The following is a 15,945-nucleotide window of genomic DNA, read 5'->3' as shown; positions in this document are numbered from 1 at the left end:
CTTCCTGTGAAATGCAGATCCGATCCCCCCCGGTTTCTAGTGCCGGAACCAAGCCATTCTAGAAATTTATCTTCAAGTTTTAGGTCTTGACTCACAAGTAAGTCACTTTTGAATGAGGACGGTTACGCAACTCCCCAAGTATAGTAAAACAAAAGACGCTCGTAGCGACTCCAAATGCTATAACATTAAATAAATCATACAGCGCATATAAAATTATTCTACTCATCATATCATTATATGTCCGTGACGTAGATAAGCAAGGCGTCAATGCTACTTGCCAGGCTGACGAAATTATATCAGCGATGGGATTTGTTCTCGTGAAATGAGGCAAGAGCAAAAACAAGACATAAAATGCAAGATGCTATGGCAAACCGTGTTTTCGTCAAAGGTATGCGTCAATAAGGTATGCGGAGAGTAAGTATCCACACGCAATGGTCATGCTTCCTCGTTCTTCCGTTTTTCTGCTATCCGTTCCCGTTCCCGCTTCCAAGGTGGGCTGAAGTCCACGTCGTAGAGAAAGGCCACTGCTATGGCGTAGACAACACCAAAACAGATAGCCGGTATCATGCCGAAATGATAGGCCTTGATGAGGGCGTTAAGGATTTGGTCCTCGTACTCGGGGTAAGAAGCATGATTGTCTGCGAGCTGAAGCCCCTGATTCACCAACGAGTCTGGGAGTTTCCCGCGGAGCGATTCCGTAAAGCTGGTCTCGTATATTGCTGTGAGGAGTGCAGTGGCAAATGTGCCCCCCAATGTTCGTAGAAAAGACAAGAACCCGCTGATTCCCGCAATTTGATGTGGTTTGACGGACATGGGTCCAACAACGAGGGAAGGCTGGTAGAGCATACCAGATGCAATGCCCGTGATGATGGAAAAGCCAATAGTTGTCACTGCAGGCGTGTACTGTCCCACCATCAACATTAAAGCACTACCCAGTGCGTATAAAACGCCGCCCACTACGCCAATAAGGCGCACCTTCCCCGTGTGTGCAAGGATGTTAGCCCCTGCAACTGAGGATATGCCGAGCGTAAGGATGAGGCCCAGCATCTGTAGCCCGGACTGAATGAAGTTGGAACCTTTGATATCAATGAAGTAACGGGGAAGGAAGAAGACGGAGCCGAAGTAGCCAGCTCCAGTGAGAAAGTTGATCAAACAAGTAATCGGGATATTTCGTATGCTGAAAAGGCGGATGTCAACAACGGGGTGTTCGGCTACCTTGAGCTCGTAGAAAACAAAGACAGGTATGAGGAGACCTCCGACAACGAAGAGAGAGATGATGGGCGCCGACTGGGAAATGCAGCATTTGTCAATACGAAATGCTTGTGAAGCCATGTACATACGTTCCAAGGGAACATCTTGTTTCCCATCTCGATGGCAATACATATCATGCTCGAGACCGCAACCGCAAGTACAGAACCAATGTAATCCACTTCTCCCAGCTGCGCAAGTAACCCGATGCGTTGCTTCCGATGAGGAACAGGATACCCGAGGCATGTCGCCCCAATGACCATCGTGACTCCAATGAGCATGAGCGTGATCCAGAATATCCATCTCCAGTCTACGTCGACGGAGAGGACTGCGCCTAGCACGGGCCCAATCGCTAGACCGATTGCAGAGGCGCAGTTGAAATATCCCAACCACAGACCTCGTGTGTCTGCCGTTGTCAAATCCAAAATAATGATCACGCCGACGGATTGTCTTCCAGCGGCACCTATGCCCTGAAGAAGGCGAGCACCAATCAATGAATTCATGCTCTTATATGCGTGGGTACGTCAGAAAACCCGGTATACGGGCGAGACCAAAGAGGAACATACCGTGGCCAGCCCGCACCACAGAGTCCCAGCACCAAAAATAAGCATTGTACCGTTGAACACCTGGGCACGCCCAAAGATGTCAGCGAACTTGCCGAGAAGGGTTTGTGTGACAGTGAAGCCCAACAAGTACGATGTTGCGAGCCAGTTTTGGTTAGCGAGGCTGTCGAAGTCAGCTGCGATGACATGCATGGCAGTGGTGGCGGTGGTCTCGTTGAAGTAAGCAGTAAAGTTGCCAATCCATAAACTCGCCATGATCAGAAAGAAGTGGGTACGCGTGACGACCACACCGGGCTGCTGTTGTTGTGCGCGTTCAAGAGTCTCCCTCTTGCAGGCTTCCAGTGACTGGTTGTGAAGAGAAGGAGGTGAAGAAACTATGGGCATCTTGTCTTCGGCAATGATGATGCTGTTGTTCATGGTCACGCATCGCGATAGAGTAAGAGCAGGTGATGAGCTCATGAGGGCTGAGAACTAGCGATGGAATGTGAAAACCTAATGTATTAGTAGTGCAAACATCCAGGTGTTTCAAGGCGTCAGCATGCGAGAATTGGAAGCGCACCCTCGAAAGTCAGGAAGTCTGGGAATGTCAGAAGAATACGTGACTGAAGCTGACTGAATGAAGGTGCACTTTGAGGAAATACGGCGCTACTTGAACATCGGCGACTTGATACATACACACACGAGCATTGTCCCTTGCACACGGATCCGCGGGGACGAGGGACAGATCCCGAAACACTATGTGCGGAAACTCGGCGAGAGTTGTTTCAGGCACTTATTTCCGAAGATGCAGACGTTTAAGGCCTCTAAGCCAATTTCAGGAGTAAAAAAGGAGGCCACAGTGACAGAAGTACCTGTAGCAACTCAGAGGAACGGAGCGTCCGCAGAAGACCTATTGTGACCAAAATTGATTTTAGCCTAGTTCTTGACCCATTTAGTGTTGACTGTCCGCGGAAATCATTTGCCCTCATCTGCGGAATGGGGGTGTGAGATCTGATATTATAGATAGCATGAGACATGGAAACGCACTGCACATGCTCGGAAAACGGAAGCTTTGAATCAGTAAGACCGACCGGAGAACATGCAAATTTTGAACGGGTTTCCGGAGTTTTGGCATACGCCGGTCAAGAGGCCAGGTGGGTTTCTGTTCGTTGCAACAAGTCCGTTGACGAGCAAGTCATCATTGAGCATCGATATCGCTTGTTGTAATTCGGATTCACTGAGAAGCACTGAGAAGGGCAATGTAGTACAAGTTGAAGAAGCTACCCGAAATTCTCCTGTTTACTTAATGTTTACTCCACCGAAAACGAGCATCGTAGTTTGAACGGCCCGGCAGCATAGAACCAAGTTTTGGTTATGAACCTGACCGTCGCCCGCGAGCCTCGAGGAAGGCAGGTGTATGAAAAACGAGGTGAGCGGAGTGATATAAAGGTCTACCTGTTGTTAATCGATTGTGCCTTTCTATCATGCTGTAAACCGTTGTCGGGTCGGTGTTCAGTAGTACCAGGCCAGATCTGCCCTTCCGACCTTCTGGCGGCTCTCGACTTGACACAAAACGGATTTCGGCAGTCCTTCTCTTCGCTTGCACAACTCAATTGGCAAAGACCACACACATTAATCAGAGACAATCAGCCATACCAGATCTTTCTGATTCCAGTCCGCTGGGTCTTGTTGGTTCGTTTTCTGAATCAATAAGTCATGTGTCAATAATGATCATATAGACTCCACTCCACGATGGAGGTGACTGGCTGTACTGGCCGCCGGAGAACGTGGGCTTCTGATGTACGCCGAAGAATGTGAGCTACGCCGCCGGGTGTTTCCCTGTCACGGTGTTCCCACTCTCAATCGAGGTCTATGCCGCATCAAGGCCAGATTTCACTTGCTGAAACGCACGCATTCACGCAGAAACGAGGAATTCTCTCTTACTGTGCACTTTCCGCCGTGCGGACAAATGCTGACATATATGTTGAAATCATACATCATGGCTACGTTTGCGATCGATCTGTGGCAGCCTGTGGCAGCCCTTCACCTGTAACCTCATATAAATTTGACAGCCCTTGACGATCCCCCTGTAGGCTGCTGTGCGTAGGGCATGATACCGCGGGCAAACGTGACTAACCTCTGTAACAGGTTGTTCGAGGTTGATGTATGTATATCCTCCGCGGATGTTTTACCTGGCACGAAGATGGAGATCATTAAATCCGCTGATGGGAACTTGACACCAAGGAAACAAGACTCCTAAATAACGGAGTACTAGCTGCGAGGCTCGCCATCACGCAGCCTTGACTCCTTGAGGCTTAAGATCCAGTCCGTCACCTGCTGTCACGTGTCCCGCCGTCGAGAGGGCCGCAGAGTCGTGCTGTTACCAGAAACGGTAACATGTTGCGTTGAACTAGTTCCGGGCCTCCAATGATGATGAGCTAGTCGATGACCTGGCTAAGCTGCAGATCATGTCGTGCGTGTCTTTCGATCGCTTCATGTTGTTCCCTGGTGTTCCAAGGCATTCTTATTGCCGATACGATTCATTCAAGATAGTAAAGAGCAGCAGTGTCGTGTTTACTACGGCGACCGCAATTCGAGCTTCTTGCCATGGGGTAAACTTGGTTCGCGAAGCCGGTCGCAGCGGGTCCCTCTAATCTCCAAAGTTGGTCTGTTGGACCTGTTAAATAAACATTTCCCTCTACGCTGATTCCTACACCTATACTTAGTTTTAGATGAACGGTCCTTGGAGCTACATATGCCTTTGGCCCTTCGACTGCCGCGGACTCTTTCTTTCTGTCACTCCGCCACTGGTTGTCTGGAGTCCTTACCCATGCGTATCGTTTTTGTTGTCAATGTGTTCATGTGCGTGACGGCGACCAAGTTTTCGGCTTGATCAATTCCGTTGTCTTCCAATTATTAATATTGACCACATTCACCTCACGTGTACGAGGGAATGAAAGGGGCTGCCGGGCATGCCGTTATCAAGTTGTCGAACGATCTCGATGAGATAGAATTTATGGAGTCGCAGAACGGCCAGGGTCACATGTGCCAACGGATGTGAAGTTATCTGATCAGTGAACCATAATATCTTTTCTACTAATACATACGGTACCATAGCTTCTCATAGCGTATACGTATCAACTTGCCAAGCGTTAATGATGAGCCCACATGATTCATGATAACTCTTGATCAATAGATTACATCCAGTGGCTCATTAGCGAAATATGATAATCGTGCTTGTGATCTGTGGACAACGCCGATTATGTATGTATTAGCAGGTCTTGGAACCTAGTGGGACGTAAAAATGACCTTCGAGTTGCGGCACTACGGATCGCTGTTATCCTCAGAATCACTGAAGTGAATACAACATCGCCGATCAGCCTGAAGTAAAGGCACCTTTGTGTGATTCATTGTATGTAATGCATGACTGTGTCACATAAAGCCAAAGAGTAGTTCTATAGAGCCAGTATCCTGCCTCTCGGATCGCAAAATAAAGAAGAAAAAAAACGACTATCTTTCTTCTATATGGTCTGCCTACGTACGGGAGAATAAGTGCTTGGATTACGGCCCTGCAATGAGCTGCCAGGGCTCGGTGGGACCGATTGTATAATTGTATTGACGGTGAACTGATAAATTTAATCTTCATAACCGGACTTTCCCGAACTGCGAGATGCCATGAATGATGATATATAGGGATGAATCGATGAACGCCAACAAAATCTTGATCCATTGGATTCTAGATAAGACTCATAGTACAAAAATACATCTACATCGACTGTACAACTCTGAGTTTCGGTGGCTTGGTACCAAGCAACCGAAATGATGTGGTCGGTACTTACAAGGTTTCAGAGGTGGGAGTCGGGCCTGGCGCGGGCGCCCCGCGCGCCGTTAGGGATGCCAAACTATGAGCGCATTCAAAATCTGGAACAAATGAGTCGTTCGCTTCAGGATCGTGTCAGCCGCTCGTGGAGATCTTTTGGGTCGATAACCGGCATCTCAGTTAGCCTGGCAACTCCAAGTGGGCAGCCATGCAGCGCAATCGCGCCAAGAATACCTCTATCAGCACGTTCTGGCACCCCTTCAGAGTACAGCATTGAAGGTTGTGGCTTTTTACTTGCCCACATGCATAAGCAGCCGGACTGACCGACGAATCAGGCTCTACATAGCAGCACCAGTGGGAACCACGGGAGCTCACGCCATTTATTTAGGCTGATACCAGGAATCGAAACGAAACACATAAAAAGCAGTTAATGTAACGATATGAAAATTCATGGCTGTGGAATATGATGCCGGGAATGTGCCAGTTATACGGCGTGGTGTTACCACGGAGATCCTCGAAGGCTTGGCCCTCCTGATATTGACTCGCCGTTTGTAAGCTATCGAAAGAAAGTTAGTCGAGAGTGGGAAAGAAAGGATGGTGTAAGTTACCACAGAGTTAATTTGCTTGTGAGTCAAACACAAATCTAAGTCGCCAATCAGCAAGGAAGACCTGCAGTTCATACATGAAACCCACAGTCCAAATATGACATGGCAGCGTTATTCTGATCTTCGATAAGCATGTCGCTAAATTCAATTTCCGTCCCGTCCATATTTTGTCGGACGAGAAGCATCTTCGGAGTGCGACCTCGCTGAACATAGCGGTGCGTTAGTATATTCCTAACCTGAGTAGACAACCGAGTGTCAAGAACAGGAAGCTGGATCTGTGATGACGGAGATCAGAGACAGGACATCCTGGCCAACCCAGGCACTCACAGTATTCGGATCTAGAGCCAGGAGGTCGTCCACGCCAAATAGGTCAAGAAGCAATTGCGGGGACACACTGGAACCGACCCAAAATATCATGAGATCTTCGTTATCTGATGGAAGGACGTAAGTAAAGAGGTTGTACCGAAAGGAGTGCGGCACAAACCTATTAGATAGACGCCGTGTGCTTCCATGTATGTGTGGCTGTCCCGCATTAGTGACGGAAACGACATGTGGCCTGTTGCGGGGTCTGGAAGTGCTATGTCGTCTGCCAAGTCGTGTAGCGCAAGAAGGCGGGGATAGAGATGCTGCATTGTTGTGCGCACGCTCATAGATAGGATCTTCTGAGCATGATAGTTGCGCACGTCCGCGGACACATTACGACCTGCGAAAGCATGTTGATCGACGAAGCAAGAGATGGCCAAATAACAACAACACACCTTTGAGGGGTTTGCACTTCGTGATCGCTAGGGTGTATACAGGTAGAGCTCGAAATGCTTCAGGTAAAATTAGCTGCGAAGTTTTTTAATAAAAGGAACGGAGATGATATCTAGCACACTTGCCTGAGAGACAGCGGTAGCAGCCGCACAATTTCGCCTATAGCCGAGCAATATCGACGAGCATCTATCGGTCAGCTCTTCTCGGATGTGAGCCACTCGGCGTGACGTCAATTTTGCCATAGCTGGAATGAATGTGAGGGAAAATGAAGGTGGCAGAAAAGGTAAAGTCGGACATTCCCTTGCTAAATGACACACTACGGCATCCATATCAGCATACCTAAAAACGTTGGCGGCCAAGTCTGCCACTTGCAAGGCAAGGTTACATGTTCGGACGCGGCGTTGACCGTCTGGTGTCGTATGCAGCACAGCACACTGCAAGAAGGCATACTCCCGAGCATCCAACTTCCGCGAGTGCTCAATATGCACGGATATGGCTTTATCGGAGTCAAGAATTCCAATGTCCAAGTCCGATACAGAACGCTCATGGAAATTGCCATAATAATTTGATATTCGAAGGCCTGCACAACATGCTCCTTAGTCACTTCTTCGGAGAAGATATGCATCAAGATACACCCACCATTGGAACATCGCACGCGCAATAAACAATTGTACACCGTCGTCCTAGTTAGCAAACGCCGTAGTTGAGAAGCTAGAACGTGTTGATCTCGTGCATGATTAAACCTAGGATGGAAAAACAGTTCGCCGCCAGTGGTAGAAGATATGATACCTGTGCAGCTGCTTAGCAATGAAGGCACTGGCAGCAAAAGAAAGAAAGACATGCCGATAGATCCAATATCGATAGGTTTGCTCATCCCAAGAAACATACTCACGCCAATGCCCTCCTCGGCGCACTCCTCGGCAATGTCTCTCCATGTCTGATGACGCGGGAGGAACATAGTTCGCTCTTTCTCCGTGCCATATAATGATGCCTGATCACCTGGTGGTTCAAGAGCGCCGGGTCCAATTGCAGGTAAGACACTCTGGAAAGCAATAATATGGCCGCCCCGGCCTGCCTGCACGAGTAAACTTTAGCCTAGACCAACGGATTAGTAGCCGGGACGTACAAGCGAAGCAAGACCAGCAAGTAGTGCTCCCCCAAGTGCTGCATTATCAATGACAGTATCTAGATAACGTTCCGGTAATGCTTCGAGTAGACCTTCAATAGCGGTCCTTAAACAGGGAATAAGAGTGCGTTGATAATTAAGGTAGTAAAGGTTCCTGACCTAGATTTCCAGGGATCTACAAACAAGCCCTCACGCAAAGGAGTAAATACTTCCTCTAAATCGGAAACCACAATCATTCTCGGTAGCGATGAGGCTGGCTAGAAATTGTATACATCAACTTGATACAATGATGCGAGTTGCACGCTTACAGTCAGATCGTAAAAGTGCAAGGAAGTGTCATATGTCAAAATCGCAAGCTGGCAGCCTCGGGGAAAGGACGGATCTGACTGAGTCCCGTCAAAGGAGGTATCGTATAGTAGATCTCGCAGGGCATCGCAGGTAGACTTGAGAAAACCTGTTCGTACGGCATCCACCGAGACATCAAGTGCAAAAAGGTAGTTCAGGGATTTGGGTTCGCGTGCTTGAGAGGAAGGTGGGTCAATGGAGAAATAAGATGAATTCATCCTCGGTAAAGGTGGAGGCGCCCAGTACTCTTTTCCTGAGACTACAAAGTCAACAGTTCCCTTGTTCAATTCAGGGCGGTTTGGAAGATCTATTCGCATGAGATTTGCGTCCAGATTGCAAAAATAATTTGGCAAGACTGGAAACTAAAACTGAGACGTGATTTACTAGAGGTCACGTCATGCCATACCTTGAGTTTCGTGACCGCAAAGATTACATTTCCATCTGCTTCCACCAGCAGTCCATGTGCACCAAGGATTGACGTACCCTCTACACTCCTCGCACCGAGGGGGACCTGTATCACCGCAGTCCACGACTGGAATAGACTCTTCGCGAGAATCAAGATCTGCGAAGGGCTGAAACACTGCCGCAAGGGGAATACCGCACTCTTTGGCCAGATGAGAGGAGCTTGGGAGATTCCACGTTGATACTCTAACGTGTTTTGGACTCGAGTTTCCTGTAAACAGAATAAAAGATTCGGTCAATGACCTCGGAGCGAAACTCAAAGCCGGGGTGATAAACTACGAATGTCTGCAGTGAGACCAAGATGGTATACAATTGCGTGAAAATATCCCATCACACAAAGCACCTAGCCCGAGTGTTGCATCTGGGAGGAAATAAGGCTCACCTTGGTCAAACGCTGTGAAGTCGGTTGTTGATAACGGCGGATTGTTACCGGGTAACGTCATAAATGAACGCCCTTCCCATTGCTCCTTGTCTGATTCTATCACGTTAATCGCAGACGGCATCTGACTTGGGTCGATCCGAGGACGCAACCCTGTGGAAGTACGTGTCAACTAGAGATCGCAGGGTGAAGAGGCTGCTGATTTACCTTTGTAGGGTTCCCCGGCACTATGTGGCGGTTGTGGTATATGTCTGTGTGCATGCATGTAGAATACCGGAATGCCATATAATGTTTAGTCGTTTGGGCCGCTTCAGCGCAGTTGGGCTGTTGTTTGGCAAAGGCTTTAGATCCAAACAAACCAAATTGGGCTTCAACGCCTTGAGCAATTCATTCATTCAAAGCCTGCAGGCATGGCCGCTCCGCAAGTTACCTCCATTTCACCCATCACAGATGGGAAACTGCAACAAACTTTATTCATTCAAGATGTAACATCAAACAGCGCTTCCATTCATCGTGAATCTCATGAACGATCCCTGCCATCGGCCGCCACTTTGAATGGTGGCCAGACTACTGGACAGCCCTCGCCTATAGACACACAGTCGATGTCTAGTTCTATACGTACTGGGGCCGATCTAATCCTAGATCTCATTAGGACTGAAAGACAACAGGCTTTAGAGGACGGTCAGCGACAGATAGCACATCTTCAGCAGCAACATACCGAACATCAGGCGTCGTATTCGAAAGTGATTCTGGAAGAATCAACGAAGAGACGTGATGCTGAGGACATGGTTTCGTACCTCTCAACTGAACGGGCCAGATATACCAAGGAAGCCACTGAAGTACAGAATATCGCTTTGCAGGCTAGAGCAGACGCAATTGCAGCACAGAAAACTGCTTCTGAAGCAGAAAAGGTAGCAGACGACGCTCGTAGTTACCTCATGGCGGTGCAGGATGCGCTTCAGCAAGTTGACATTACTGTTAGTCGAGACGACTCTGTAGCATCCAACACGCCGAAGATAATCCTGGGCACGCCATGGCTGGAACTCATCCCATCCCAAATCCATAGCTCAGATACGCCACTACATGAATCCTCCAATACCCCCGACGGCAATCAGAGCTCTTCCCCTCTTACCCAGCACCTCAGCTCGCCATCGAAATTTATCTCATTTCTCAAAGAACACATCAATCACCTCAGCGACACTTTAATTACGACTCAAAACAACTACGAAAGTCTTGATTCCAAATGCAATCAGCTCCAGAGCTCCCTCCGTACGCTGGACCAAGATCGAAACGAATTTGAAAGCTCAAAGAGAGCAACGGAAGACAATTCGAAGATATTCGCCCAATGGAAATCCAAACTCGCGCAACTGGAAAATGAGATTCAATGGTTGAAAATAGAGCGAGATGACGCAGTCAAGGCCAAAGTGGAGGCTGCCGCTGCCCTCGAAGAGATGAGGAGAACCTCGGCAGCCCGTGCAGATACTCTCAAATCGTATGCTTCTTGTTCTATGATTGATTCATCCTACTAAATGCAATTTTTACCATAAGCGCGTTCGACCTGCGCTTACAAGATCAACAACGCCAAGCCGAGACGAACGCGGAGAAGGGCCGGCAAGCACTGGAGAACTCTATTGAAGCCAAAACCACGCAAATTCGTGGCCTACAGAGTCGACTGGCGCTGATTACGGTCACGGCAGATGAATGGGCGGGTAAATATGATGCAGTCACAAAGGAACGTGACTCCCAGAAGCAACTCCAGGTCACTGAAAGGCAGAAATTCAAAGAGTATTTAACCGTTGAACCGTGTGACGCTGCGGTCGCTGACCATACACCTAGAGCAGTCTCGGCCCGAAAGGCACAGATAGACGATTTGCAGAAACGACTGGAAGTCATGGTCTCCGAGGATGTTTTGAAGGACAAGGTGTCACGAATAGAGAAGCTCGAGAAGGAGCTTGCCTCACTCCGGGAACACCACGCGAAATCGAGCCAGGAGAAAGATGAAGCCGTTGCTTTGGTCAAGTCTCGTGATGCACAAATAAAAGAGATGCAGGACATGCTCGCGATATCTTCATCTCGTAAATCAACTTCGGAATGTGCACCGAATAATCACTCAGGTGGCAGTTCCGAAGGGAAGAAAGCTCGTCCATCGAAACCATCCACCACTCGTGACCAGCTCCAGTTCAGAGCGCCTGAGGAGCGCCCCGTAGCCGTGTCGACAGGTCTGTGTGACTACCTCAGGCTCACCATTCCGCACTAACTTTCACGATAAGCCGATCGACGGTCTAAACAGATTTCCGGCCCCAAGAAAATCGAGAAACTGAAGTCCAAGTCCTCCTCAGGCACTGCATCACCAGGTTTCTCCCCCGATCGCCCGATGGAGATCGACTCGGCGTCATCAACTGACGTGGAAATCGTCTCAGGACCGACACCAATTATCTCGCGGGGGGCTAATGGTGAGTGCCCATCGAGCCGACCATTTCATTTTAGTTACCTGTGCATTAATTAGCGAAGCAAAAGTCTCTACGCACTGGCTTGAACAAAGAGACTCTAGGTACTAGTAATACCGAGACAGTCGACTCTCCTACAGAGAAGACTAGTCTCAAGCGTACTGCAGATACGAACGAATCTTCTACACCAACCACAAAGCGACCTAAACTCTTTCTTAACTCGCCCGCCAGCTCCGGAAAAAAGAAAGTCGCATACCCTGCATCCCCAGTCTCAACTCCCTTGGAATCGAGATCGGTGACGTCTTCACCAGTCATTGCGAAGCCTGCCTTCAACTCAAAATTTCGAAAAAATTCTGCGCAAATGACTAGCCCAGCTGTCTCGGGCGGTGCGGCGTCATCGAAAGTTTTGATTAGGTCGCCAAATGCACGCACACCTCAGAGTGCGACTTCGGCCGAAGCCCCTCGTGCTGGAGCCAGCGACGATAAGGAGGGTGACATGCATCGTGGATCAGGTAGCGTTACCTCGGAGACTGAGCTTGCAGCAGAAAGTATGCTTGGGGCAAAACCCCGGGCCCGATTTCTGAGACATGGGCAAGTCAAACCCACCACATCGACAGCTGGCGAGGCCACCAGCTCTAAGAAGCTGGCGGAATTCAAAAACTTCAACCCTGGTGGTATTTCTGCACAGGAACAGCCCTCTGGGTCATCGGCTCGCCCAACGACAGTGAGTGGAGAGCAGCCGCGAATCGCACAGGCCGCAGCATCCGTCAAAGCAACCCCTAGCAGAGAAGCCTCGTCGTCATCCTCTGCAAAAAGCAGACCGTCTTTGCTGCGCCAATTTAGTGGGTTTATCTTTTCATGAACATTTCAGTCTAGTTCACCTGGCTCCTAGGTGGCAAGGATAACCTCTCAACATCTCCATCCAATTCTACTCCATCTTCGTCCCTTTCAACTGGGTCTGGGAGTGTAGTTGATCAGAACAAAGCTAGTTCCTCTCGCGACTCCATATCAAAAGGCATCTCACGGCCAGTAGCAACCAAGCCTATCCCGAAAGGCCCGAGGTCGTCCATGGCTATGTTGCAGGTGACTTTAGAATCCTCCCCCAAGGCACCGAAGTCGACGCTGGGGACTAGAGCGTCAGGAAAGGTACCCCAAGCGCCGGGAACGCCCAGTACCGGAGATATCAAGAAAGGCACTTAATGTCTCTTCATTCTGTTGTTTTATATGATCAACCAAGCTCTTCAATACCCTGTCGCCGTAAAGTACGTCCTGTATATTTGCTTTACTTTCATTTAATGTGTATACTAGTACTGTTTATGTGTAGCTGATTGCGTTACTTGCACCCAATATTGTAGCTACGATGGGGAATGTAATACACTCTATGTTCATGCCGAACCTACTACAAGAGCGATAACTACAATACCCAAGGGAAGGCCACCAGAAGGTCCAGAGCCCCTCTGGAGGCAACAGCAGTTGTAATTAGTTTTTGCGAGTCTACCACAGACAAACGCCCACCGGTGCGCCTCACCCAACACTTCGTTATGATGTATGTTTTTTTTAATTTGAGGGCATCGCAGCCTTGAACCTTGCTCCCCACACCCGAGCAATGAAATTCTTGTTCATCTTGAGAGCTTCTCGCAGTCATCATCTATATGTAAAACCTCCTTGACTTGGCCATCACAACGAACCACACATATCGGCGATATATACAGTTCATCTTCGAATATATACCAGATGATGATGAGACAGTCTGATAAACTTAGAGTACTAACCAAGTTTGTACGATCGTACTTATAGGTATAATGGTATACGCAATAATATTCCATCATAACTTCGCCCTTGAGCCAATCTCTGCTGTCTCCCCCCACAGACTCCATACAAACGCATCCTCCGGCGCTAGTCCCCGCCTGACTATTTCCTCATACGCAGCCTTCACCTGGCTCGGGCCACAAACCCTCCGAAGCGACACACCCCAGGTCTGACAGTCGGACATAAGCCTAGTCCAAGCTTCCTTCTGCATTTGAGTGATCGCAGAAACCGAAAGTTGTTGCTTGCGCACAGAAAGCCATTCAGGCATGAAAAAATGTTCGAGTATGGGATCAGCTCCCTGCGGAGCTTCTGAACCAGTATCCCAACTAGCAAATAAGCCTGGATTGATTGTGGAAGGAGATACGTTCGTAAAGCCGAGAGCAATGCGTGTGACGAGTTCAGACTCGCCGGGTACACGGAAATGGTCGCGCACTCTGGCGTTGAGTCCATCGTTGCCTGCGACGTCTACATATATCCAGCGTCCCCGAGCGAGGTTCCCGACCAGTGACGTATCAAATGACTCATAGTCAAAAACGTCGTCATACAGGCCAAGGCGTTTCGTAAAAGCAAGATTCTTCATTGACGTCAGTCCAATAACCCGTCTCGAACTCCCTTGTAGAGAATTACGTCTGCGAATCAGATAGGCCAGGCAGAAGGCAGTCTTTGAAGAGGCGGAAGACATAAGGATCTGCGTAGATCCTCCCTTATAATCGGTAGAATTGAGCCAGTCCTCACACCAAAACGAGGTCCAGAAAAGAGGGCGATAGAGCATTGTGAGATCTTCCGCAGTCGGTGATGGGTCATATAACGGATCAGTGGCGCACCGCGTAACTTGGTTGTATGGCCGGCGATCTATGACATTTCGTCAGTGCATTCGTGTGTCAATTGACGGAGCAAGTTACCTGGAGGAAGATGAGATCGGGGCACAAAGAAGGCATACTTGTTCACGTCCTGGGATACCGGAAGCACAAGATATCGTGCTGGAGCGAAGTATCCGTACACTCGTTCTCCAGTATGAACTTTAGGATGTGTGGACTTGATGATAGTACCAAAGCCCCACACAGGAGTCACACCGTGCGTCTTTGAGGAGACACCTTCTGCCTCTGGAGCGTGGTGGAAATCGAAATACCTAGCATGCCAAAGTGAGTAGCTGAGATGTCAGGTATTCTGGAAAGTGACAGACCTGAAGTGGGAAGCCTCGCCCAAAGCTTGGTACGTCACATTGTTTGCAGAGAAACCGAAGCGGTCAACCTTGAGCAAGACATGATCGCTGGGAATAGTTTGTGAAACTTCACATTGGACTATTATCGTTTGGTTGGGATCTTGACCAGAAGATACCCTCGGGTGACAAAGTACCAAATTGTCCATCTGTTCTACGTTGCCATTCAGATTCAACAGACGAGGGCTCGATACCGATAATACCCGTACGATGCACCGCCACCCAGCTAACCATTGCATATGATACTATGATGACTAAGTAGTTCCTGGAGTTCTCCTGATACGAGTCGTGTCTTGAAATTTCAGAGATGTCAGACTGAGACGACCTCATGTAGTTGGTTCGTTCTTCCTAGCGTCGCGGTCTTTCTTTGGACTAACGCTTAATGATAGTCGTCCTGGGGCCCGATGGAAAAATACACGTGTGCTGCCAGTGTATGCGCACCACGACTGTGCAGGTCACTAGACTTGCAAAATGGATCCATGACGCACCAGCCGCACCGCTGTTTGCAGTTATTCTTTTGCTCCCCAATATCATGATGCATCTTGTCGCTGAATATTTCCATTTGTCTGCTTTTTGGATGCTGATTCCTGAAGCGGGTTCTCAAGATTCCCCGTAGGACACGGGCACCACATTGTGCAGACCGTGACGATTGTACCAGTACCGCAAACTTCAAACTCTAATTCGCAGATCAGCTCAGGTTTGAAACCTCTGCTTTGCACCCGGCTAGAAGCACTGACGCATATGATCTTCAAACATGAAGGAGGCGCGCATTGCATGTATGGATCTAATGGATCTTGCTCGTCAAGCGGAGCTCTGTGATCAAACAAATGGCCCTCGTGCAATAGATAATCGATAATCGATGAAGTGGTGTCTTCGATTACGACGCCAGTCTGCATTAAGTTTTCGGATGAAGTGAATTCTACACATATTTCTATTGCTCTTGTATTTTCTAATAAGCAACACATCTGGCTTGGCTCGTTTTCGAAGTACGACAGCACTCCAGCAACAGGCTCAATACACTGCAAAGCAGACCGCACCAGACATGATGCAAAGAAGGAATCCCCGTCGGTTGCCCAGGCGGAGGGTACTGTAAAGTCCAAAGAACGACACAGAGAGATTACTGAGAATGTAGGAAAGGAAGACAACACGGAGAATGTAAAGACGATGTGCAATGTGCAATGATGAGC

The 15,945-nt window shown here is 48.7% G+C and overlaps 3 protein-coding genes across 3 annotated transcripts; all 3 read right to left on the bottom strand.

Moving 5' to 3' along the window:
- Positions 1–435: 435 nt before the first annotated feature.
- On the bottom strand, positions 436–2,066 carry DEU56DRAFT_870578 (major facilitator superfamily domain-containing protein; the record flags this gene model as incomplete). The annotated part of the gene is made up of 3 exons (XM_041355643.1): positions 436–1,287; positions 1,341–1,754; positions 1,815–2,066. The coding sequence occupies 3 exons, from the start codon at positions 2,064–2,066 to the stop codon at positions 436–438; spliced, it is 1,518 nt and encodes a 505-aa protein (XP_041210372.1).
- A 3,828-nt stretch (positions 2,067–5,894) lies between these two features.
- Positions 5,895–9,617, bottom strand: DEU56DRAFT_793246 (uncharacterized protein). Its single transcript, XM_041352747.1, has 16 exons — positions 9,491–9,617; positions 9,287–9,436; positions 8,849–9,115; positions 8,406–8,797; positions 8,257–8,354; positions 8,098–8,203; positions 7,815–8,046; positions 7,611–7,760; positions 7,267–7,551; positions 7,097–7,215; positions 6,974–7,046; positions 6,700–6,918; positions 6,543–6,646; positions 6,304–6,490; positions 6,219–6,253; positions 5,895–6,166 (listed from the first exon to the last, which is right to left on the bottom strand). Exons 1-16 carry the CDS (start codon positions 9,546–9,548, stop codon positions 6,110–6,112), a joined length of 2,532 nt encoding a protein of 843 aa, XP_041210371.1. The 5' UTR covers positions 9,549–9,617; the 3' UTR covers positions 5,895–6,109.
- A 3,585-nt stretch (positions 9,618–13,202) lies between these two features.
- Positions 13,203–14,952, bottom strand: DEU56DRAFT_854850 (uncharacterized protein). Its single transcript, XM_041355238.1, has 3 exons — positions 14,723–14,952; positions 14,442–14,668; positions 13,203–14,391 (listed from the first exon to the last, which is right to left on the bottom strand). Exons 1-3 carry the CDS (start codon positions 14,905–14,907, stop codon positions 13,556–13,558), a joined length of 1,248 nt encoding a protein of 415 aa, XP_041210370.1. The 5' UTR covers positions 14,908–14,952; the 3' UTR covers positions 13,203–13,555.
- Between the last annotated feature and the right edge of the window lie 993 nt (positions 14,953–15,945).

Source organism: Suillus clintonianus, assembly GCF_016758775.1.
Source record: "Suillus clintonianus strain FC179 chromosome Unknown DEU56scaffold_22, whole genome shotgun sequence".
In the NCBI taxonomy this organism is placed as follows: domain Eukaryota; kingdom Fungi; phylum Basidiomycota; class Agaricomycetes; order Boletales; family Suillaceae; genus Suillus; species Suillus clintonianus.
The sequence above is the reverse complement of the archived record's forward strand: the minus strand, read 5'-3'. Positions and strand labels throughout refer to the sequence as shown.

Coding starts and splice junctions, on each gene's coding strand:
- DEU56DRAFT_793246 (XM_041352747.1), bottom strand. CDS start 9,548: ATGCATGCACACAGACATATACCACAACCGCCACATAGTGCCGGGGAA. Junction 8,798..8,848: donor TTGCGGTCACGAAACTCAAG/GTATGGCATGAC, acceptor TTTAGTTTCCAG/TCTTGCCAAATTATTTTTGC. Junction 6,491..6,542: donor TGGCTCTAGATCCGAATACT/GTGAGTGCCTGG, acceptor CCGTCATCACAG/ATCCAGCTTCCTGTTCTTGA.
- DEU56DRAFT_854850 (XM_041355238.1), bottom strand. CDS start 14,907: ATGGACAATTTGGTACTTTGTCACCCGAGGGTATCTTCTGGTCAAGAT. Junction 14,669..14,722: donor GGCGAGGCTTCCCACTTCAG/GTCTGTCACTTT, acceptor TTGGCATGCTAG/GTATTTCGATTTCCACCACG. Junction 14,392..14,441: donor CCGATCTCATCTTCCTCCAG/GTAACTTGCTCC, acceptor GAAATGTCATAG/ATCGCCGGCCATACAACCAA.